The sequence below is a fragment of the Chiroxiphia lanceolata genome, chromosome 12 (assembly GCF_009829145.1).
Source record: "Chiroxiphia lanceolata isolate bChiLan1 chromosome 12, bChiLan1.pri, whole genome shotgun sequence".
Taxonomy (NCBI): domain Eukaryota; kingdom Metazoa; phylum Chordata; class Aves; order Passeriformes; family Pipridae; genus Chiroxiphia; species Chiroxiphia lanceolata.
In genome coordinates, this window is record NC_045648.1 from 2,459,778 (window position 1) to 2,482,678 (window position 22,901).

The 22,901-nt window shown below is 47.7% G+C and overlaps 2 protein-coding genes across 3 annotated transcripts in view; one reads left to right on the forward strand and one right to left on the reverse strand.

Moving 5' to 3' along the window:
• Positions 1-1,419, forward strand: part of MEGF11 (multiple EGF like domains 11) — a 268,042-nt gene extending 266,623 nt beyond the window's left edge. The window contains 1 exon segment of the mRNA XM_032699606.1: positions 2-1,419. Within this exon segment, the coding sequence (XP_032555497.1) occupies positions 2-133 (132 nt within the window). The 3' untranslated portion in view covers positions 134-1,419.
• Positions 336-22,759, reverse strand: RAB11A (RAB11A, member RAS oncogene family). Of its 2 annotated transcripts, none has more exons than XM_032699608.1 (5): positions 22,620-22,744; positions 14,996-15,191; positions 13,927-14,120; positions 12,882-12,962; positions 336-430 (listed from the first exon to the last, which is right to left on the reverse strand). In XM_032699608.1, the coding sequence occupies exons 1-5, from the start codon at positions 22,657-22,659 to the stop codon at positions 360-362; spliced, it is 582 nt and encodes a 193-aa protein (XP_032555499.1). In that variant the 5' UTR covers positions 22,660-22,744; the 3' UTR covers positions 336-359. The 2 variants fall into 2 exon arrangements, with proteins under 2 accessions (XP_032555499.1, XP_032555498.1); XM_032699607.1 differs by lacking the exon at positions 336-430 and adding an exon at positions 4,678-6,359 and having other exon boundaries at positions 22,620-22,759.
• Positions 22,760-22,901: the final 142 nt, after the last annotated feature.

Consider the following 22,901-nt stretch of genomic DNA (forward strand, 5'->3'; position numbering starts at 1 on the left):
CGCAGGCCGGAGTGCCAGTTACCTCCAGAATCCATACGACCTTCCCAGGAACAGCCACATTCCTGGTCACTACGACCTCCTCCCTGTCCGGCACAGCCCGACACACGGGCCCTCTTGGGACAAGCATTCTTAAAGGATGGACTCCACTGTGCTGCCAACACAAACTGTGAGGAAGCAGAGGAGAAGCCGTCCTGTTCCACGCTGTGGGATGCTGACAGATGTGGACTGGCTTACGCAAGGACCTGACGTGACACAACATCAGCTTGGGCCAACTGCTGCTGCATGATGTTATTTATAAAGACATTTTGTATGGGTAACTGGAACTAACAGAACCTTCCTCCATGTGTGGCTGGAGTACATCACCCCAGGAAGGTGTCCACGTGCTCCAGGCAAAAAACTCTCCGTGGCTTGTATTCTAACCCTGGCTTTGCTGTAAAATAAACCACAAACACATGCTAAGTAGAAGGACTTAAAGATGTACATTTTTACCAACTGCATCAGAAACCTTTTACCTTTAGGAACAAGGTGACTGGGAATGCACTGGAATTGATTTTCATCTTTGTCATGGGAATGGACATTTTCTGAACGAGAGCAGGGAAAACTTGTCATTTCACTGTCAGGACACCTCATTTACTGCCACCACCACGTGCAGCCTGTGCAGATCATGCTCGGTAATTAGCATTGGGATTTTCATCTTTACACTCAGTACCAGAGGGTTTGAGTTGAGGAATATTAACACAGACACTTTCTGTGCCGTTTTTAAATCTTTCCAAATGTCCCCTGATCTTTGCTAATGACCATTTCCACAATGAGCCTCCCACCCACTTTACCACGCTTCTGATTGGCACAGATGGGCTTTAGTTTTCCTTATGCAGCTTCTCTTTTGTTGGCTAAATCCAGCAGATCTGTCAGGCCTGTAACCTGCTGCACCTCCCTTTCCTGCCCTGGGACACTGCAGGTCTGCACAGACCAGCCCTGGTGTCATTTCCTTTCCCAAAGCTGAGCCACAACAGCTTCTCTCTCCCATCTTTCAAACCATCTCCTCGGGTTCACTTGTCAGCATGCCACTGATGACACCCTTTAATTTGATGGGCATTACCATGTAGTGCAACGTTATCCTTTGGTGATTCTACCTGAAATGTCATTAAATGGAGCTGAAACTGGGTTTTCTTTTTCAGCAGCTGTTTGTGAACTAATTATCACGGGGCTGACCCATGGTAAAGTTTTGCATTGCGCCACCACAATTATTTTTTTTTTAATTTATAATCCTTATTGACCTAGAAAGTAGAGTACTTGCCGTTAGTTCCTTGTAGATTTTGAGCATGAAGTAGTATTGACTCTAAGTATGTAATTTTATTAGGCAAACATGGAAGTAGCAAGTTGATGCCTCTTAAATATAAAGAAATATTCTGTTGCACATTCGCCAGCCTGGTGGAAGCAGAAGAGAACGGAACCAGATCATCAGTTTTGCTCAACACGATCCCTTGGGTGAGCTGCTGGGCTTGGGACTGGAAAGAGGAACCCTCCGCTGGGAGAGAGTGGCTGGATCCCGGCTCCGAGTCAGACCAGGATCACTTGGAGCAACCGTAGGAGGGGCCCATCCTGTCCCCACAGATGGGCTCAGCCTGGGATTGAAGCCCCTGGCAGGGCACCCCTGGGAGCCCTGTCCTTGGGAATCCTGCCCCTGGGAGTCCTGTCCTTGGGAATCCTGCCCTGGGAGCCCTGTCCTTGGGAATCCTGACCCTGGGAGCCCTGTCCCTGAACATCCTGCTCTGGGAGCCCTGTCCTTGGGAATCTTGCCTCTGAGAGCCCTGTCCTTGGGAATCCTGACCCTGGGAGCCCTGTCCTTGGGAATCCTGCCCCTGGGAGCCCTGTCCCTCAGAGCCAAGACCCACCAGGTGGTCAGGCTGGCTCTGAACCCCCCAACCTGAGCCCAGAGACCCTCCAGGCTCCCAGAGCAGCTGATGTCCGTGTCCCAGGATCATTCCCACACGATTCCCTGAATGCTGCATGTGTGCATGGGGGCCCTGACCGAGCAGCAATAGCGGTTTTGTTTTCCAGGAAAGCCTTATTTGAGATGTAAGTTATTTTGTAGGGCCAGTAGGAACATATTTTATGTACATGAACGGAAAGACTTACTTCAAAAATATCAAGAGAAAGGCAGTTGGATAAGGAATACTCTTGTGGATAAGAATACTCTTGTGGAGCCCTACCTTGAACACACTGCACAAGCAGCCCCCAGCTGCCAGCCCGACCCATGTTTGTGTGTTGCTGTAGTTTGCAATGAGACTCCAGAGAGGAGAGATGTGCTCAGTTGTTGTGTTGTTGTTTTTTTTTCAAAGCAAGGATTTTGAAACCAAATGCAATGATGCATAGAGCTTAAAAGGAAAAAAAACCAAGCAAAAACCAACAAAAAAAAGGTACCTTCTGTATATTAGCGTTAGCTTAGGAAACAGGCACCAAAATGGCAATACTTTTTTAAGGCAAGACAGATTTGTAATATATTTGTTCACTGTGCAAAGGTATCCTACCTTGTACAAAATAAATTGAATTTCTCTCACCGTGTAGTTCTCAAACGTACTCATTTTGCAGAGCAAACTTTCAGCCCCTGCACAGGTCCGAGTCTCCAGGTGATGGGGCTGCTCACGAAGGGGCTGCCCCCCCTCAGCCAAAAACCCCCACGGGCACCAGGCACAGACAGAAAAAGGCAGGATGGCTCAGAAGGCCAGTGCTGTAACTCCAGATTAACCTGGAGTAAGGCCCAGTGTCAAACCAAAAGGTAAGTGCTCTTTACACCTTTCTCCCAGTTCCTCAGCAGTTTGTCCTCAGTGGGTCTGAGTGAGAGCCTGGGGGTGCCCAATCCCCAGCTGGACAAGCCCCCCATGCCCCCAGAGCAATGTGGGGTCAGTGCCAGCACCACTCACTGATGTTCACGTCCTGCCACCTCAGCAGGGTGGGCACAGTGCCCTGGGCCACTCACAGCTTCCCAGCCCTTCAGGGGGGTGAAGATCCCGAGGATCCAGCCCAGCACAGTCACCCAGCAGGAATGGCACACAGGACACATGGAAGCTGCCTCACTCAGCAGCTCCCAGGGAGCCCAGTCAATGAATCAGGAGCACAGACCTGCAGCAGAAACACCTTCAGAGAGAATGACTCCCAGGCAATGCAGCACTGCGACTGCTGGAGCTTCCAGCATTTGTGCCTCACACTTCTGAAAATCTTGTTAACTAAAGCCCAGTGTGTAATCTTCTTATTTGACAAGATACACTCAATAAGCTATTTAAGGCTGGAAATTCATCAGGTTTGAACTGATGGAATAAGTAATTCCAGCTTAATAAAAATGTCTTTAAATCACAAACAATTACATGTCCTTTCTGCTTAAGAGTCAGAACCTCAACTCCATCAAACACAGGAGCACTGATGCTCATGAACAGCTTCATAAGTGATAAAGTTGGGACTTTCAAATATGTAAATGACAGCAAGAACTTTTGGCAAGAAAGCCCATTTTGCAGCATTAAATGGAGTTCCCAGAATCTCAGCAAGCTCCTTTCAGGGCCCAAAGCAGTGTCTGTTGCCATCAGTTGTCTCCCATTAGCAGGGAAGAGACACTTCAGTACACAAGTAATGCAATTATGGAGCAGAATGATTCATCAGCAGCCAAACAGGAACAGTCTCCCCTTGGGTCAGCATTCAGATGGAATAATGTCTTGCATTGTCTCTCCCAAAGCACTTTGGGAAGCACCTTCCTGCCCCTGGAGTGTCACCCAGCCCAGGCCAGGCGGGAGCTGCTGCCACAGCCCAGGGAAGCACAGCACAGACCCCGGGAACGGGAGGCAAAGGCCTTTCCCAGGGAGGAGGTTCCTTCTCTGTACATACCCCACTGGATTTTCCTTTAGAAGTCTTGGCCTCCCACAGGGGTTTCTGTTCCCACTGGTTGTGCTCCAGCTGCTGCAGGAGGAAGAGTTTTGCCTAAAACCAGACGAAATCTGGACCTGATGTGACAGCTGAGTCGAGTCACCTGCTTACAGGAATGAGAAAAGGAAGTGGAGTGAAACTTATCCTGCATTTCCAGATGACAAATTTAAAGCTTGGCTGCTGCAGGGAATTGGTTAATTCCAAATTATGCTCCAGTCTGGGCAGAGAAGGTGCTGCAAGAACAGCTCTCACAGTAATCCAGGACCAGGCTCACTCCTCATCCTCAGACTCAAACTGCCTCAATCCCCAGAGCCACCACTGCCCCACATGCTCCGTGGGTGCTCCTGGTACCACTTCACCAGGACACCCCAGCAGGATCCCAAGCTTCCATCCTTTCCTGCAGAAGGAGCAGTTTGTATCCTACAGGATTTTCTTCTCATGGCAACATGGGAAAAAAAAACCCCCAGGTTTGTAAAAGCTATTCAGAGGTTTGACTGGAGTGAACCCACAGAATTCCTGAAGTGTAAAAGCTCCCTGGAGCTGCCAAACTGCCCTGGCTCTGAACTGCAGCAGCCCCAGAAAGCTGCGATCTGCTCTGAGGGAAGACAACTGTGTTACCGACCCTTCCAGGTCCTTTTCCAGGGCACTTCCACTTTAGTGTCTTCTCACTGCCTACTCCAAGAAGTTCATCAGCTTCCAGTAAGTAAAAACCTTCATGTCAAATCCCAGTCCTCTTCCCAAAAAGTGCACCCAACACCACAGTGAGTCGTCCCCTGTAATTCTTTATTAGAATCATGGATGAATATATTTTAAAATCAACTCTAAAAAAATAATGAATCAAAGTACAGTACATGCATAAAATACAAAGTAATTTACAAACAGATCAAAGGAGCATCTCCAGAACTAATACCCGGAGGAGAAATGGAGTAAAAAAACAAGAAGTGACCGACTACAGCAATGCCTTCCGTGTGCCTCACCGTCATGAGCACCGCGAGACAGGAGGGTTGGGATGGAAACACAGCTGGAAGTGCCAACCAGATTTTGGATGTTCCACACGGGTCATATCAGAGTTTGAGAAACATCCCCTACAATCCATTACTTCCCAGTAATTGTATAAATAACTGCAGGCATTTACACAACAAACAGTTCCTCTAACTAGTGTAGGAAAGCAGTGCCCGTAGCCCCAGTGCCAGGGTTGGCATGTTTAGGAAATAGCAGAGAGGGATGTGCAGTGACAGAAGGCACAGTTCATGTATCCCTGAACAAGCAAATCCAACTGAGGGTTTGTACGGAGCGACGGACAGCAGGAACACAGCCAGCAGGGAAAACTACTCCAGATGGTTTTGTTCAGAGCAGACAGCAAACCACTGGAATAATTTAAAAATACTGATCAAACAGAACGGAAAACTAAGGCTAGGTAGTTGAAGTTGTTGATTCATCAACTCGAGCATTCAAATATATTAATATAAGTGGCATGCATTAACAGGTGTGATATGTAATATGTGACAACAACCTTCAAGTCTGTGTCCCATAAAAAAAAAAAAAAAGGCATCCTCAAATCCTGATACCACCAGCACTGTGGGGGCCAAGCCTCAGGCAGCACAAAAACAGGCTGCAAGCTCCAGGGCTGGAGTGACCCTTCCCCAGGGACGCAGCTCCCTCACAAAGGGCCCCTCGGTGCAGCCCCAACAGCTCTGCCTCACATCAACCTCCTCTGCAGCAGGTGCCAAACCACAGCACCTCAGTCACAGGTTGCCAGAACCTGCTGCTTGTTCTCGAGAAATTCTCTTTTCTCCCCCCATAATACTCTACAAAACTTCACTTGACAATCTGAAGAAGCAGCCAAAAACATTTAACTTACATTAAAATTGCACTTCAGAGCAACGGGCGCTTGGCCAAGCTTTAGGTGCAGATGCAACACCTTCAGACAAGGAAAGATTATCCTGCCCAGAGATACTTTCCTCGTTAACCTGACAGTAATTGCTTTGTGAGGAGCAGAACAACAAATTCAAGTGCTCACTAAAGGTTTCTGTGCTCTGACTAATGGGCATCATGTTGGGAAGAGATCAGTTGAGTTCCAAACAATTTACTGACCCCAAACCGACAAGTCGGCGTTGGGAAAATACTGCAGCCACATCCAAGAAAGAGACTGATAAACACTGAAATCAAAGTGTTTTAAGACATGGAGAAATTCAGAAGGAATAAGCAGTGACTAAACACAAGAATGGAACCACGAGAATTACAAATATATTTAAATCTTGGACCTGGGGAATATACACAGCCTTTTAGGAAAGAATGGACAATTTATATATTCTGACAGCACTGCATCTTTGGTTTGTTTTCAGTGGTGGGGGGGACGTGGATGGGAACCACGTTGTTGCTTGGAGACATGTCATTCTCACGTCTGTCGGACATTTGCTTCTGGGAGACAATGCGATAGATCTCTGCAGGGTGAGAAAGAGCTGATCATTATGAGCACACCAGCACAATGCCATCCAGGACTTACACCTGGGGGGGAACCAGGCAGAGCTCTGGGATTGCACAAGTAACACAAAGAAGCTTTCACAACAGGTTCAACTGCGGTGCTTTCTAGGTTCAGAAAATAAAATGTATTTTTGCAAAAGAAATTACTTTAACAGCTGTTTTGCTTGCCTTGAGATAGGAGTTAGTAAATGGACAGAATTCACGAATTCCTTTGCTAGAAATCAGGAACTGTGTGAGCATCCATTTCTTCTGAAGGTCCTTAGGACTCTGTGGATGGGAGTCACATGTTTGCTCATGTATCCACAGACAACAGCAGGATTAAAGGGAACCACTCCAGATTCCTCTCCTTGATAGGACTGCAGGGGCAATTCCTTCTCTCTCAGCACACCCATCACGTACAACACCTTGTCTACCATCCCAACAGTTCTAAATCTTCAGAAAAGGTCGATTTAGGCCCAAAAGGGGAGGCTGAGCCCCTTAAGCAGCACATAAAGCCTTTACAAAATGTGCTGTGTAAGAAAAGTGGGCTCCAAACAAAGAGATTCTGAACTCAGGGAGCGCAGGTTAAACCCCTGTGCCTCCCCAGCACCTGCAGAGAGCCCTGCCCAGTTCCTGGGGTTTGTTAGTGGCCAGTGATGCTGCACAGAAACTCAGAGCAGCTACAGCAACACTCACTTCAGCTGCACAGAGAAAGAGTAGAGCATGTGTAGCACTTCACCCCCAGAAAGGAAATAAAGCACACCAAAAATAGAACGTGGGGAACTCACTTGCAAATTTGAGTTTGAAAACCATTAAAGTTTAAAAAAAAATGAAAGCTTGCTAAAGGTCAGCTTTACAACAAGCTTGGAAGTGTTTCAAATCCAGCAAAAAGCCAACCCTGACATGAGACAACATCCCATCTTCTGCCTTTTCACAGAGAAAAATGTGCTGGCAACAAACACACCAGCAGTGCCAGCAGCAGAGCCCCCAGAGTAGGGGGCTATGCCCACACCCTGTTTCCACGTTCCATGCCCTGTCAGAAGGTTCCAGAAAAGCCCAGGCTGCCACAGACAGTCTGCACTTCCCTCCTGCACAGCAAAGCAGGAAGAGCCCAGCTCATGAGCAGCTCTGGCAAAACAAAGCAAAGGTCTAAGTTCTTTTGGGGGTTTGGAGTCTCATATCAGCTGGATAATGACTGTCCAAACACACACATCGCCTGATCCCAAACCAAGACACAGCACTTCCATCAGGAATTTGCCATTAGAGAGTAACCTTTGTTGGGAATTTTGATGAGCTACTGCTTAGTGCACGCCCTGACATCATTTCTGGAAGTGGAGCAGCCTTGTGCTGAGAGATCCTCACACAGCTGAGTGCCTGTGATGGGATGAGATGGCACTGAGGAGCTGAACAGGGTCCCTGACAGCCAGGCTTGAAAGCTGTCCCCCTGAGGCAATGAGCCTGCACTAATTTAAGCTGCCAACACAGAGGCCAAGTGCTCCCAGGAAGAGCAGGAGCAGGGCTGCACACATCCATGGGACTGCTGGCAAAATGGACATCTCTCATAGACACCGTGCTGGATTTATGGACTGCACAGGTAACATCTACCTTGGGAAGAACTGGGCCTCCAAACCGACACCTCAGACTGACACCTCAGACTCAGACAGGAACAAACTGTTCAGAAAAGTGGATTTTACACATGCATTCAGTACAGATCAAGTCACTGAGGCAACCAAACAGGAGCTGCACAGGCAGGAGGATTTTCTGATATCACCTTTCCTGGAGCTCACTCTTCTTTCCAACAAAGAGCCAAACAATTCTCAAGTTAAGTGACCTCCACAAAAACAGACCTTTAAAGTCCCCTGCAGCCCGGTGTGGGAACCAGCAGATAAGGATCAGCTCGGCCCTGGAGAGCCTGTGTGTGAGGTGGGAGGAGCACAGCTGGATCTGCTCCGAATTCCTCGGGACAAGCCTTGTGCTCCACTGCCCTGCCCCGGCTCAGGGCTGACAGCCAGTTCACCTCCAGGAGTAGAACAATGGCCTTTCTGAATCAACAGGAAAAGCCTCTTGCCACCTTTGTTACTGGGAACCCTCCAGTAGCACCTCCAGCAGCAGCCATTCTCAGTTTCCCAGAGAACTTCCTGAACAAGTTCACGCAAGTCCCTACAAGAGCTGTCACACACTTCCTCCACCCTGTAAGCCAGGACTCACACTGTGTAACACCCTCACCTGACAGCAAAGATCTTCAGCAAACAGCCCCAAAGCCCTAAAAACAATTTTAACAGCACCAGTTCCATTACTGACAAAGGCTTTATTCCTTCTGACTCTGGGAATATATTCCCATAATTCCCACTTCCACAGCCTGCCCAGCAGCCCTGCCAGTGAATCCCTTTCCAGCACTCCCAAGTTTGTTGCTCCCTGCTGCTTCTCCCTCCTCTGCAGTGCCAACTGGGTGCAGCCACAGCCCAGACACCAAACCCTGCCTTTCCCTGGGGGAGCTGCACTGTCACCACACAGAGCTGTGCTGCTGTGACAGGGGAGGGGGAACAGCCCAAAGCTGCTCTCACTGGGGCAAAATGCCCAGCAGCAAAGCCTCCACTGGAACTGTGTGCAGGCCTAATGAAGATGTGAGGTTTTTAATGAAGCCACAGCACTTTGGGCTCTGCTCAGTGACTGAATGAGACCTTATTAAGGACACATTCAGTAGAATGCACCACTGCATAATGGGGGACTGTGAGAGACAGGCCTTGCACTGTGAGAGCTGAGAAAAGGGACGTTGCTGCCCAGGCCAGTCCTTGGCTGCTCAGCCTGCACTGGGGTTTCATTCCTTTTCAGGTGTACAGAGAAAACAAAAGAGGAAATCCCTCAATTTTTTGATGTTAATTCTCTGATGTTGTTTCCTTGGTGATGGGATTCCTTAGAGATGAAACCACAGCAGAATGCAGTATGGGAACAGAGACAGCACAGAGCCAGGCAGACTCCAGTTTACTTTAAGGGTGCTTTATCCTGCTGTGAATGCTCAGAGTGGCTGGGATCATAATACCAGTCTCTCCTATTTGCCAGATGATACAAAGCAGCTTTGTGTGCACAACAATCAGCCCTTGCAGGCCAGACATCTTGGAACAGAAGAATTTGGATAGGGACCACTACTCTAAGCCACTGACACGAAAGGTCCCCAAAACCTCCTCTGGAATCCACAGCAGGACAGGAAGCCCACTAAATGTACAATATAACCCCTCTAAAAGTTCTCTCTAATACTGGGAGAGGGAAGAAGAGCTTTTATCCCTTCTTCCACCTGTAGCAACAGATCACATACTCACTTAGGCTGTGCTGACTACAAAATGGACTCATATTTCCCTTGGCCAAAGCCATTTGAAGTGGCTTAATCTGAAAATCCAGGTGTGGGTAAGTTTAACATGGATCCTGCTACACCTCCAGGGGAAGAATTCACAAGTTTCCAGTAGTGCCCCAACCAGAACAGCTTCAAGGAGGGCTGGAAAGAAAGGGGGGTTGCTGCAGACACCTTGGCCATGACAACCTGTTGAGGAGAGATCTCAGGAGCTGGGAGAAAGGCTCTGGAGCAGCCTGGGGTGTCTGTGGAGCAGCTCCCAGCACTGCAAATTCCAGCAGAGCTGGTGCAGCAGCACATCCTGCTCCTCCTGTCAGCCACCTCTGCTCCAGCCACTGCCACTGCCTGCTGGCTTTGCCAACGTCCTTCTCCAGGGGACAGCCAGCATTTCACCCACAGGCACTGTGCTGGGAGGCTGCCCTGCCAACACACACCATCCATGATCCTGCAGGGTGACTCCAAAAACCACATTCCTCAGATGACTGCTCCCCTCTTTCCTTCAGAGCGAGCCATTAAAAGCTAAAGGCAGCTGTGAAGTGTTATCGAGGAGTTTATTGGCAGAACAGTCACAGCCCAGATGGAGCCGACCTGCTGCTAAGGCACCATTTACTTCATCTTTATCTCCCTGGAACAGCAGCTCCTGTCTGGAGAGAACCACATGCCCACTAATCACAAGTGTTTTTTCCAGCACAGTTGATCTGACCCCTCCTGAACAAGGATCCTGTCCACAGGCCCAAGAGCTCTGTGCCCTAAACACTGTCACAGCAACGTGCAGGGCACTCTGACATCCATGGAAAAGCAACAGCCTTGGCAATCTGTCAGAGTCCTCTGAGGGCAAGTTTTAATCACTTGCTTACCCATTACAGACCACTCTGCTTACAGAAATATTAAACCAGGGGGAAAAAAAAAAAATCAAACCTTCACCAATTAGAATCCAAACTAATTTCTGGAATAAAAGGTACTGCTGGAAGCATGTGAGGAGAGAGAAAGCACAGCCCAGGCTGTGACCAAGAGGTGAACTGCTCCCCATGGCAACAGCAGCGCATCCTCTGAGCATCACACAGCTCTGAGGGAAGCAGCAGCAGCCCAGGGCACACAGGGAACTTTCCACCTCCTCAGTATCACTCAGAGAACATAATGGTCCAACAGCAGATGGGGACAGCGAGGTGACCAGTTTATATTGGCTGTGACAGCCTTGGGAGGGAACAAACACTGCCTGATGTACTTCATGTTGTTTTATTAGTGCTGGTGTATGAACGTTAATTAACTAACCTGCATCTGAGAGCCCCAATCCCCTCTGCAAGCAGGAGAAGCAGCAAGGCTGTTAGTTCCACATGACACACAGCACATCTGGCCAGAATCCAACCTCAAAGCCTGGGTGCTCCTGAGAGAAGGGACACTAAGGACACAGGCCCAAAGGAAGAAGCCTCGGGTTTAGCAGTTGTAAGTGAGCAATGTCCTTCTTCTGAAAAATCTATGTGCATTTTTGACAGGACTGCCTTTAGGCAGGTGAAGGAAACAGGAAATGCAGCAGGCATCCCAACAGCACTGCACTCAGCCACTCCTTAGTCATCCACCCTCTGATGGCAGTTAGTCATGTAGGGAGTCAATGTATAAGCTCACAGAACTTCTCTCTTCGTCTTTTTCAATTTGTGCAACACTGAATAACAAACAAATGACTACACTGAAGTTAAAAGGGAACCATGTGGCTTAACTAAAGAGAAAAAAAAAAGTTCTTTATTCACCTACACTTTTAGCTGGTGTCTGCACAGGAGCACTTAGGAACCCACGGTAAAAACACAATAGAATCAGAACTGTTGGAGGCTTCTTTCAACCAAGGATAAGACAAGAAACAGATGGACACAGGCAGCTAATACCCCAGCAGCCTAACATCTCTCTCCAGTGCTAAGCTGTCCATAAAGCATTTCAAACAACTGAAGAAATGCTACAGACTTTATACTTTTACTGCAATAAATAACTTTCTAGCTCGATCCTCACTGTATTTTCCAGTATGACTACCAAGTCCTTCTTGGTGTGTTTTTAAAAGAATGTCTAAATTAGCTGGCAAAGAGGAAAACAAATTCAAATCAAGCAAGGTGCCAACGTCACAGCAACAAGATCTGATTAACAGACACACAGTTATAGTTCAGAAGTGGGGCCACTGCTCATACCAAGCAGATCACGTATCCTGGCACATGCTACATTGGGAAAGAGGGAGTTTAAATTTGCAACTGGAAAACATGTTGGAGGCACTCAGAGAAAACAGGGAGACTGCCTGACACACCTAGAACAGAGTCACAACCAGAGGAGTGCCTCAGATGTTTGAAAGCTCAGACCAGAGATTTAGAGGTCTGTTTGCCAAAGCTGGGAACGATGAAAGCTCCAAAACCACACAGGCCACTGTGTCCCACTGTGCCCTGGCTACAGCTGGCAGGGGGCAACACAAAAGTCCCGTGACAGCCAGTGATTTCCACCCCAATTTGTGAATTCCTACCCCAGCCTTTATAAGCCAGGGTTAAATTAAGGTCCCCCATATTGCAGTAGTTGAGTGTCTCAGAGTCTTAACAAGTTTTGCCTATCTAAACAAGGCTTTAAACAAAAAGGAAGTACTTTGTCCACAGAGCATAAAAAATGCAGCACTCATTGCTGTCACATGTCCCACAGGCCAGAAGTCCAGGCAGGACTATTAAATGCAATGACAGCAACTTCCCTGCAGCTCAGGAGTCACTGTGTCTCCAAGGAAGGATCTCTGCTCTTTCATCCCTTCTCCCTTGGCAACTGCTGTGGGCACCATTAAAGATGGAGCCAAACTAAATTGACTTCTCCTTTGATAAACAATGGCTGTTCTAACTTGATGCCTGCATGAGACAATTCCCTCCTGTGGGCACTCCCTGTAATGGGAGATGGAAGCTGAAACACAAACCAGGCTGACCAGAAACCTGGGGCAGATCAAAGTGAGCAAGGATTCATTCCCGAGTTCAAGGCTGGCCCTTCAACTGTGACACTTTGAAACTGGACTCCAAATCTTAGGGCTAATGAAGAATGATTGAATAGCAAAATTTTTAAACACTTCATAGGCAAAGAAAGCCCCATTTGCATCATATCTGAGCAGCCTTCTGCCCTTCCCCCTTGAAACACAAAGCACTGGATGACTCACCTGTCAGAATAGTCTGGAAAGCTGCTTCCACATTTGTAGAGTCTAAAGCAGACGTCTCAATAAATGACAAACCATTCTTCTCTGTGTGGACAGAAATACTATAATTAGAGAGGTATATCATACATCTGCTTCCCATCTGGAAAAGCTTCTGTGCCAAATAATATTTGTAGTGTTCCCGATGAGACACACGGGTATCAAGAGAAAGTAAAACAAGTTGTGGGGTTTTCCCCTTCAGGTGATCTGAAAGTGATACCACCCGACACCAACAACAGAATTTACACCCATCCCCAAGGACAGGGATCAGCCCAGTGCTGTGTTACTTTAAGGCACAACTTCCTGCACCCCTGAAAGGGAGAATCTGTTACAGTTTCAAGAATTGTGTGAGGAAGTTTCCTGGATTTTCTTTAACCTCATCAAGTTTCTCCACCTCCCACCTAGTATGTCACAGCAGCTTATTTAACAGGGAGGGGAATGACACTCCTCCAGCTGCAGGCAGGAATCCTCACTGGCCAGAAACTCTGCCACTGCAGCTACAGCAAGCCTTAATATAAGAAATCCAGCTACACTCCTGGATGAAAAGAAACTGGGCCTAAAACAAGGCAAGATTTACAGAAACTAGAATAATTGTTCACAGACCTTAACTGTGAACTGTGCAACAAGAGTCACAAAGCCAGTTTAATGACAGTCTGTTCAGCCACGGTACCTGTGTGGGGCTGCAGATCAGCTGGGGCACTGCAGGCAAAACACAGGGGCAAAGCTGCCACCACACAAGAAACTCAAACCTACAGCCACAGGCAGAGTTTCTGTGGGAGCAGCAGTGCACAAGGCAAGAGAATAACTCTGGTTTAAAATTACCAAGTGCCTCTGGCTGATTCTTGAAACGACATGCATGTCCTACAAGGTCTCCTTTCGGCCTGGATCAGCCGTGTGACACCGAGGGACACGGCCAGCAGCAGTTCTTCCCTCCCACCAGCAGACTGACACGTCCAGGGGCAGGCAGGCAGATCCCCAGCCAGCACTGGGACGTGACCCTGAGTTCACCCACCCGCGAAGGCTCTGGCCTCGTCCGTGGGCACGGCTCGGAGGTGGCGCAGGTCGCTCTTGTTGCCCACGAGCATGATGACAATGTTGCTGTCCGCGTGGTCCCGCAGCTCCTTCAGCCACCGCTCCACGTTCTCGTAGGTCAGGTGCTTGGCGATGTCGTACACCAGCAGTGCCCCCACGGCCCCGCGGTAGTACCTGAGGGGAGAAGGGTGGGAGAGACACGTCGGCGGGATTAGAAGTGACAGGTTACTGGGAAATAGCTGTTATTGAGCTGCACAAAAATACCCAGGGAAGCGGAGCAGCCAGATGAGGTTACAGCACAGGACCAGCAGAGCAGCCAGGACAGCTCAGAGCCTCAAACCCCACATTTGTGGGGAGAACCTTCCATCCCAAAAATGGAACTCTGGAGTCAGTCACCTTCCACCCCTGATCCACCCCTGTGAAGTGTCCCCCACCCATCGCCATGGGTGCAGTACGGGCACGGCCCAGAGTGATAAAGAGACTGAATGACTCACTGGATCATAAAAATGTCAACGTGATCTACTCCCTTCACAAAAGGCCACTTTAGGGCCCGAGAGGCACAGTAATGCATTCAAAAAGAAACAGGCTGTGCTCTCTCACCCCACAACTCCCTCTAGCTCTACTGAAATCCAGCTTTTGCTATGCTGTTTTTTTCCAATTAAACAAGCACACACAAAGTGAGCAGTCTTTCCTGGCTGCTACAGGAGGGTTCTGCTCTTAGGTTACCACTGATAAAACCTCCAGGAACACCGATATTACTTTATCATTCACTTGCACTGAAATGAGTCTCTCAAAGCTCTTGCAATTCTAGGCTTGAAATGCCCCCATTCAGGTGTCACGAGAGCACAGAGCAGTAAATCAGTCTGCACAGGGACACACTAGATCAAGTTTCTGGGCTGAATAATATTTAACCTTCCTCCCACCTCAGGCTGCGGATATTACCTGATAAAACACAAACACCCCCTGTTTGCAGCTCCTGAGGAATCAGAAGGGCCCACAATTCCCCTCCTCAGCCAAAGCTTCTCCCCAGCCACCCAGGGATCACTTACGCTGAGGTTATGGCTCGGTACCGCTCCTGCCCTGCAGTGTCCCAGATCTGAGCCTTTATTGTCTTCCCATCCACTTGAATGCTCCTCGTTGCAAACTCCACTCCAATGGTGCTTTTGCTTTCCAAGTTGAACTCATTGCGAGTGAATCGAGACAGAAGGTTGCTCTTGCCTACCCCGGAGTCTCCAATAAGGACAACTACAAGACAAGAGCGGCATAAGGATCAGATTCCAGGTGCAGATGATGCATCGACAATCACCTGCAATAAACATTTATTTTTGGGAATGAAGCATGAAGGAAAAGAATGGCAACACCACCACGCTTGTCATGGATCTGCTGCCCAAGGGTTGGAAAACCTGGAAAACCAGAGCTGCCACATTCACCAGCATTTTGAAGAGACACTAGACTGGACTTTTACTGGTTACATTTCAGTCTCCTTTGCCCAGCATGGAAGAACATTCCTCTTCCAGGAAGAATGTACAAGGCTGGACTGCAAAAGTTGGGGACTGGTTAGATTTCACATCCTTGTAACAACATTAAAACTAAAAAACAAAACAAAATCCCCACAACCACACAACTGAAACCTGCTTTGCTGAAGAAGTTCAAAATGCAGGGCAAGCAGCAGACTCTGCTTTACCACAGAAAAATCTGTGAATGAAAAAAAAAAAACAAACCAAAAAAACCCCAAGGCCACCATCACCCTGAGAGACAGTTTGAAATGTTTGCTGAACCACAGCTCTCTGTCCTTCTGCAGCCCCTCTCTGCTGCTGTGGCTCCTGGACACATCAGGCCAGAGCCTGGAACTGCTCTAAAACACTGCTGGGGTATCACTGAGATTCAGGATTGGAACCACCATCCACACCCTTCCCTGGCTCAGCTTGACTCATCCCAGCACCAGTGCCAAGCAAACTAATTGGAGGGATTCAGCTATGCTTAACAAGAGTGGGAGAAGGTTTAAAGTCCAGTTCCTTCAGGAAAACAGTCATGAGGATTCACTGCAATAACCTGTAATGCTGGTTGAAAGGTGCAAGGTTAAGTGTAACTTAAAACTCAGTCACAAGATGCAGGACATTGGATGAAACATGTTCACAACCTGAGCCACACCAGCAGGAGCCTCTCAGGATGATCTTCTGCCCTTAACAAAGATAAGGTACCAAACCAGCAGTGAGGGGAAGGGAAGAAAAAGAGGATAAAGTCCTTGAGAGGAAAGGTTGATAACTAAGTTCAGCAGCGAATCAATACCAGCCCAAGCAAAAAAGTGCACGCTCAGGTGACACAAAAAATGTTGTGGCTTTGCTTGTTTAGGAAAAAACAAATACTTGCTAAGTAACACACATCATTAACAGCTGAGACACCACAATACAGTGTTAAAGATTCTGTGTGGTGCAACAGAGCGATGAGTGCATCAAACACATTCAATCACAGGAGAAACCCCCCGTGGAGCTCAGTCTAGCAGTGCAAACACTCCCATCTGCTGCTGCAGCCCTGTGCACACCAGCTCCTGCTTAAATAATGCAGAGCAATTCTGGCAAATGGGACTTTGCTCTGACTGGAAGGGCAGAGCAGCACCTTTTAAACTCCCTCCCATAAATGAAAATTGCAGCAAACATTGGCTTCAAAAGGCCTTGTGCAGAATACTTCATCAAAACAAACATCTTCCCAGCTTCCCCTGCCAGCTGACTCAGCACACGGCCAGCCAAGCTCTGAACTTGCATAAAGCAGAGTGGCTCTGTTAACCACTTCTGTTTATGAAGATCACAAGTGCAGGTAGGTGGCAACCCATGCTGAATGCAAATAGGAGTGTGCTTTCCTCTGTGCCAGGTCAGCACTGCTCCGTGTGGCTGCCCTGACACTGCTGAGCAGCTCTGCTGGCACCGGGGATGCTAAATCATGATAAACCTGGGGCAGGGGACAGGGCACCGACTGCGTCACCACCCCTGGCAAACAGCCGTGGCTTTCCTCTTCCACTGGCAAGTAAGTTCTCCAACACTATTTTGGCAGGTTTAGGCCATGGTTTTAGATGACATCATGTTTGTAATCACTGGGATGTGTTACACACAAATGTGAGCTCCCTTCACACACCTCAGTCCTGCATCACCCAGCACTAGCTCTGGCAGCGGCCAGAAACTCCTCTGAACAAGGAAAACAATCCACATCCATCATTTCCTTTTCCCAACAGAACGCATCATATACCTGTTAAGTATCCCCTCAAACATATTTTTATTGTTCAGTGCAAACCCCACCTTCAAGTCACTTAGTAGATGGATCCCTTTGATTCCTCTGCCAGGTTTTTTTCCTTACCTTCTCTGAATCCCACGCTGCTTATGCTCTGAATGGTTTCCAGCACCAGATTAATGTGTCCCAATTAAAAGGGGAAAATAATACTTTCCTCCTTGAAGTCAGCTATTTCCTCTACTTAATTGGGCCACTGCAGCTTCTCTTGAATACGGGCACAAGAACAGCTTGGAATGTCAGCAGGCGCCTCAGACTCCTCACACCTCCTGCATTTCTGCCAGTCTGGGCAAGTATCACTCTTTAAATACAATTATGAACTGAAACAGCTTTAACAGCCACTCAGATTGTGTTATTCATTGCAGTTCTGCTTTCCTTATCAAACCACTTTGTTTTGATATTTTATACTACACACTGCTCCAAGGTATTACATTCCTTGCATAGAAATGCAGTAGGAATGACCCTGAATGGCCGAGTCCCATTCTAACTATCCCAGGCAAACAGTTTCTGTGAGGGAAATGACGTTATCTAGGCCATGATAAAGCTAATTGTTCCTGCACACACCCTTTTATTGGGCTTTTCTTCCAGAAACTCACTCCTAATGGTTAGAAATTGCCTTCTAATTTTCAGGAGAAATTAGTGGTGTCCATGTGCCAGCATCATCCATTAGCTTATTAGAGTCCTCTCCCAATGGTGTTTACACTGGGGTATTTACAGAAAGCAACCACATCTTTTCTGGGCTTTGTTGCATTTGCTAAACAAGCCAACTTGTCAAAAGGTTCCATATAAACACATTGTCCATTTCCCCAAACACCTTCCCTACAAGTTTTTCCACTTCTTTCCCACACAGCGAGAACTGCACACATCACTCTAACTGAGATCTCCCTGTGATGCACAAAGGGATTTTAATATTTCCATCTCTACTCCAGGCATAGCTGGAGCTGGAATTATTTTTCCTGACCATTTCACCTCGATGGCTCAGTCTGCCTGTGGTCAGACCTAATTGTTCAGCTTTAAGCTGGCAAACTTTTACTTTGCCAAACTCCTATGAGTCCCCAGGCATAAAACCTCACATCCCAAATCCCAGCTCATCAGGAGGACTGCAGTCATCATCAGCACACACCCTGACTGACCCTGTCCCACCCAACTTGCCTCATCAGCAAATTCCTTCGGTACATCAGCACTGGAAGGAGGAAGATCTGGAGGAAACATTTTAGCAAGTTCAGCCACAAGAGCCAGTCCTGAAATCCATCAATAACCTGCTCTGGACCAGCACTTCCCTCACAGGAGCAGCACCTTAGGAAGCTTCACAGCCAAGGAAGATGGTATTGGCAGATCTGAAAGCCATGGAAGGGATCTCCCGGCCCCAATCGACTGGTTTAGTGATGGGACAGTTCAATATTTGCAACCATGTGCTTAAAATCGATGCATTTGACTTTCTACAGCAGTTGCTACCCCAAAGGTTTAGGACAAACATACAAGCATTTGGTGGAAAGAAAAAGAAGTTTAAAAAAAAAAAGTATGAATTCCACACTACTGTAAAAATTTCACTCTGTAATTCCAGTTTTATTTCTGTAGAAGACCAAAATAAGAATTCAATTTCCTAAGCTGTATGAGAAGCAATTTAGAGAACCATGTCGAGGAAGGATTATTAATTTTTCACCAACATTCCAGCTCACTCACCCAATTTTTATTTCTGTTAAACCTTTTACTTAAAAATTTTCAGAAAATACTTTAATTATCTCATGAAATATGCTACTGACAAAGTAATCAGGTTGAAAATAGAGTCCAGCAGCACTGGCTTGTGCTGTCTACAATAAAAGTTATTACACAAGTCACACAGGACACAAATTAAGACAAGACCACCAGCACTAGGGAATTACAGTGGCTAAAACCACTTGTCTCTGCACCGAGCTGTGCTATAAAGAGACATATCAATAAAAAGCTTGGACATGTCTTCATGATCCCAGAAGAACCTGCTGATGAACCTCATCCTGCCCACTTCAGCTGGAGTTTAATGGAAAAATGGATAAGATGACTTGATTCTACATCCTGCAGGCAGCAGGTGATAACATGGTCATGACTTGTGTTAATCTCCCTCCTCAGCTATGCCCCCATTTTATTCACCCCTTTCCTACCACAGAGAGAACTGGCCTCTTAAAGGCCCTCTGGGGTCAGGGTTGATTGTTCCATACTACAGGGAACACCTCCAAACACCTCTGCAGTAAATGGCTACACCAGGAGGTTTGTTAGAGTACAAAACTGCCTCCACATCTAAGGTAGCGATGGCCAAGGGCTTCCAACCACTGTCCAAACCAAGAGCTGCCACGAAACCACTTTCTCCAACACATTCATCTAAACACACAGGGGAAAAAAAAAAATGGGCTTTCTAAACCCCAAACCAACAAGTTGGTTCAGTTTCAGAGCATTTCCTCAATATCAAAGGGAAAAGTTGGAGAAATGAACATGATGCAAAGTAGGGAGCAGACAGCTGAAACTGGAGATTTTCCTAACAACAAGCTGAATGTCACCACAAGGCAGGGCCATGCTCAGAAATGAGAAGTGTGCTCCCAAATCCAGAGTTCCAGATGGTTTCAAGGTGCAGCCATAACCTTCCTGAGCTTTGTCCACAGAAAACTTCTCCTACGAGTCAGGGTTCCTTTGATAACTACTCATCTACCGCAAGCACATTGATCAAAAAGATAAAAAAGTTCCTGTATTTAAGCCAAGGTTAATTTATTAAGTAATAAAGTAATATCCTTATAGTACCATTATACTTTCCTCCTATTAAAATCAGAGCAAGATTTCTACAAACTGCACTTCATAGGCCTTGTGTTTCCTCAAGGGCAGCGCTGGGAACAGCAGGCACTGCTCTCAGCCAAACCCCAAAAGCATGGAAGAACACAAAGACACGTAGCTGAACAAGGAGAATTTAACAGAAATTGTCTTTTTCAAGTCAGGTTTAAGCTTTACTGTATGCTGAAGTGTTGCAACAGAGTCAGGAGAAGGGTATTTTGTAACATGTTCATAACCCCAGAACCGTCCTACTGGATTAAGTGTCCTGATAGACCAACACACCCACACCCACAGTCTGACCATCAAGAACTGATGTCCAAGAAACAGTCTGTGTAACAGAACACTCTAATCTCTGTCCCAGCCAACCCTTCCTCTTCAAACAAGCAATACCTTCAGGCTTGCCATTGTCCCCATCCCACTGAAATGCCCCAACCAACATGTTCTTCCTCTCTAAGTCTGTGCAGGCTTTCGATTTCATTTATAGTATTTATGGTAATGCACCACTCCAGAATTTGCATATACACCTGTGGGACTCTGCCCTTCTGCTTTCACCTGCTGCCCAGTAATAGAAGCATTACAGATATCCAGAGAAATTATGACAAACAGAGATACTTTCCCTACTTGCCCTAATGACTCACTGTTCTAATTTTGATCAAGTTGTACCTCGCTTCAGTATAAGGGCTGTGAATCCATTAGGTCTCTCTTCTGATTATTTTGATGCCTTTCTCCATCGTTTTAATTCTACAATATCCCTTTCAAAATGGAAATGCTTGTCCTGTCTGCATTCCCACTCCATTCCCAAGATGCTCATGTCTCAAATTCAAATGTTGACCTAACGTTCCCCCGAGTTCCCATTTCCTTTTCCAAGAGTGTTTACCTACCCCTTGCCTTTTTGACCAGTGCCTGGTAAGGAGACATTCAGTTCACAGACCTATTTGCAATAATTTCAAGATCATTCCAGAGTGGTGACAGCTTGTTTAGAACCACCATCACCTCTGGGAAGTTACAGAAGTTTCCAGGATTTGTATTACTCTGCATTTTTATGTTATTTCAGCTGCCACATTAATCCCAGTTATGTGACATTGCATCAACTTCCTGCGGTCCACTTTAGCTCTGCAAAACCCAAATGGCTCATCTTCACAACAGCATTTCCACAGCATTCCCTGCTCTCCCAACAGTTTCTATGAACCAGGCTCAACAGAAAAAGCTTTAGGAGAGGCAATAAAATAAAGCAGCCCTGAACTTCTCCCTGTAACTGGATCCAAGCTTTTTAATTCCCCAATTACATAAGGAAGTAGGTGCAATAAAAGATAGGAGCTCTCCCAGAAAACTCACTGATATTCTTAGGCTTTCACAGCTAAAACATTAATTACAAGCCCACTGACAGAACTGCAGGAACAAGTGAGAGCAACTCAAAGGTTGTGATAACCTGAACACAAGTTCCTGCAATAAGGCTGCTGGATGTGATTAAACCAGTGCTCAGCAAGGCCCTTGCCAGTGCTGCAAGCTGAGAAAAAAGGCCCTTCTGGAACTTCCTGATTTGATTTTAATATAGTACACATAACTGATTTATAGCTAGAAATAATACCACTTTCCACATGCAGTTGGATAAAACAGGTAACAAACAAAAAAAAAACCAACAAAACCAACCAAAAAACAACTACTCAAAGTTATGACAGAAGCTTAAAGGTATGGGAGAAAAAAACTGATGTTTTCCTTTACCTTCATGATGACGAGCATGGGGTCTCTCACCATCACATCATAACAAGCAATGCTCTAAACTCTAAATTCAAATTTGCAACACCACACCACGACAACAAGTACTTTTTGCAGGACTTTGCTTGCTTTTACAGGAGGGCTTAAAAAAATAGAACAGTGAACTTCCAAAACCTCAGCACTTCTGCACACGGTTTCACAGCGTGCTGTATGAACCTGGACAGCAGGGGTGGCATTTTACTCTGCGGGGAGAGAAAATTGGGTATTTAACTACAATCTGCAACGTTTTACCCCAACTTGCTGCTGTACGGCAGAGTGCAGGGACATCAGCCCTGGAAAACAAGGAATTCCTGTCCTTCTCTGCTGGGAGCCAGGACAGGATGGGAGATCCAGGCCAGGATGGAGCAACCTGGGACAGTGGAAGGTGTCCCTGCCCATGGCAGGGGGTGGAACGGGATGGGATTTGAGGTCCCTTCCCACACAAACCATTCCAGGATTCTATGGTTCCATAATCACTGGGCGTGGAACAGCAGGTACATTCACCCCTCGCCAAGGGCTCGGAATGCAGAAGGTAGCAAATCTCGCTCTTTTATTAAATTAGTGCATCATTACCAACGCCGAGCGTATCTCAGCCCCTCCGCAGCCCTGTTCAACAGCCGGAGAGGGGCCTTATCAACCTTGAGGAGTCCTTATCACCCGCGGGCATCCTCCCCGGCGCTCTCTGCTCGCCAGCCCGCCGCCTCCCCCTGCTCAGCCCCCGCCCGGGCACCGACACAGCCCCGCTGCCCAAACCCGCCCGAACGGGGCATTCCGGGCCGCGGGGGAACCCCCGAGCGGTGCCCGCGGCGCTCCCCCCGCGCCGAGTGCCCCGCGCCGCCTCACCTTTGAACAGATAGTCGTACTCGTCGTCGCGGGTGCCCATGGCGGGGGTCGGGGCGGCGGCGGGTCGGGAGCGGAGCGGGAGCGGGGCCGGGGCCGGTCCCGGTCCGTCCCTGCAGCCGCCGCGGCGCTTCCGCCCTGCGCGCTCCGCCCGCCCGCCCGCGGCCGCTTCCGGGGCAGCGGCGCCGCCGCCCGACCGCGCCCGGGGCGGTGCCGGGAGCGCGCCCGGCCCGCGTTACACCGAGCGGGGGTCCCGCCCGGCCCCGAGCCCCCCGGCCCCGCCAC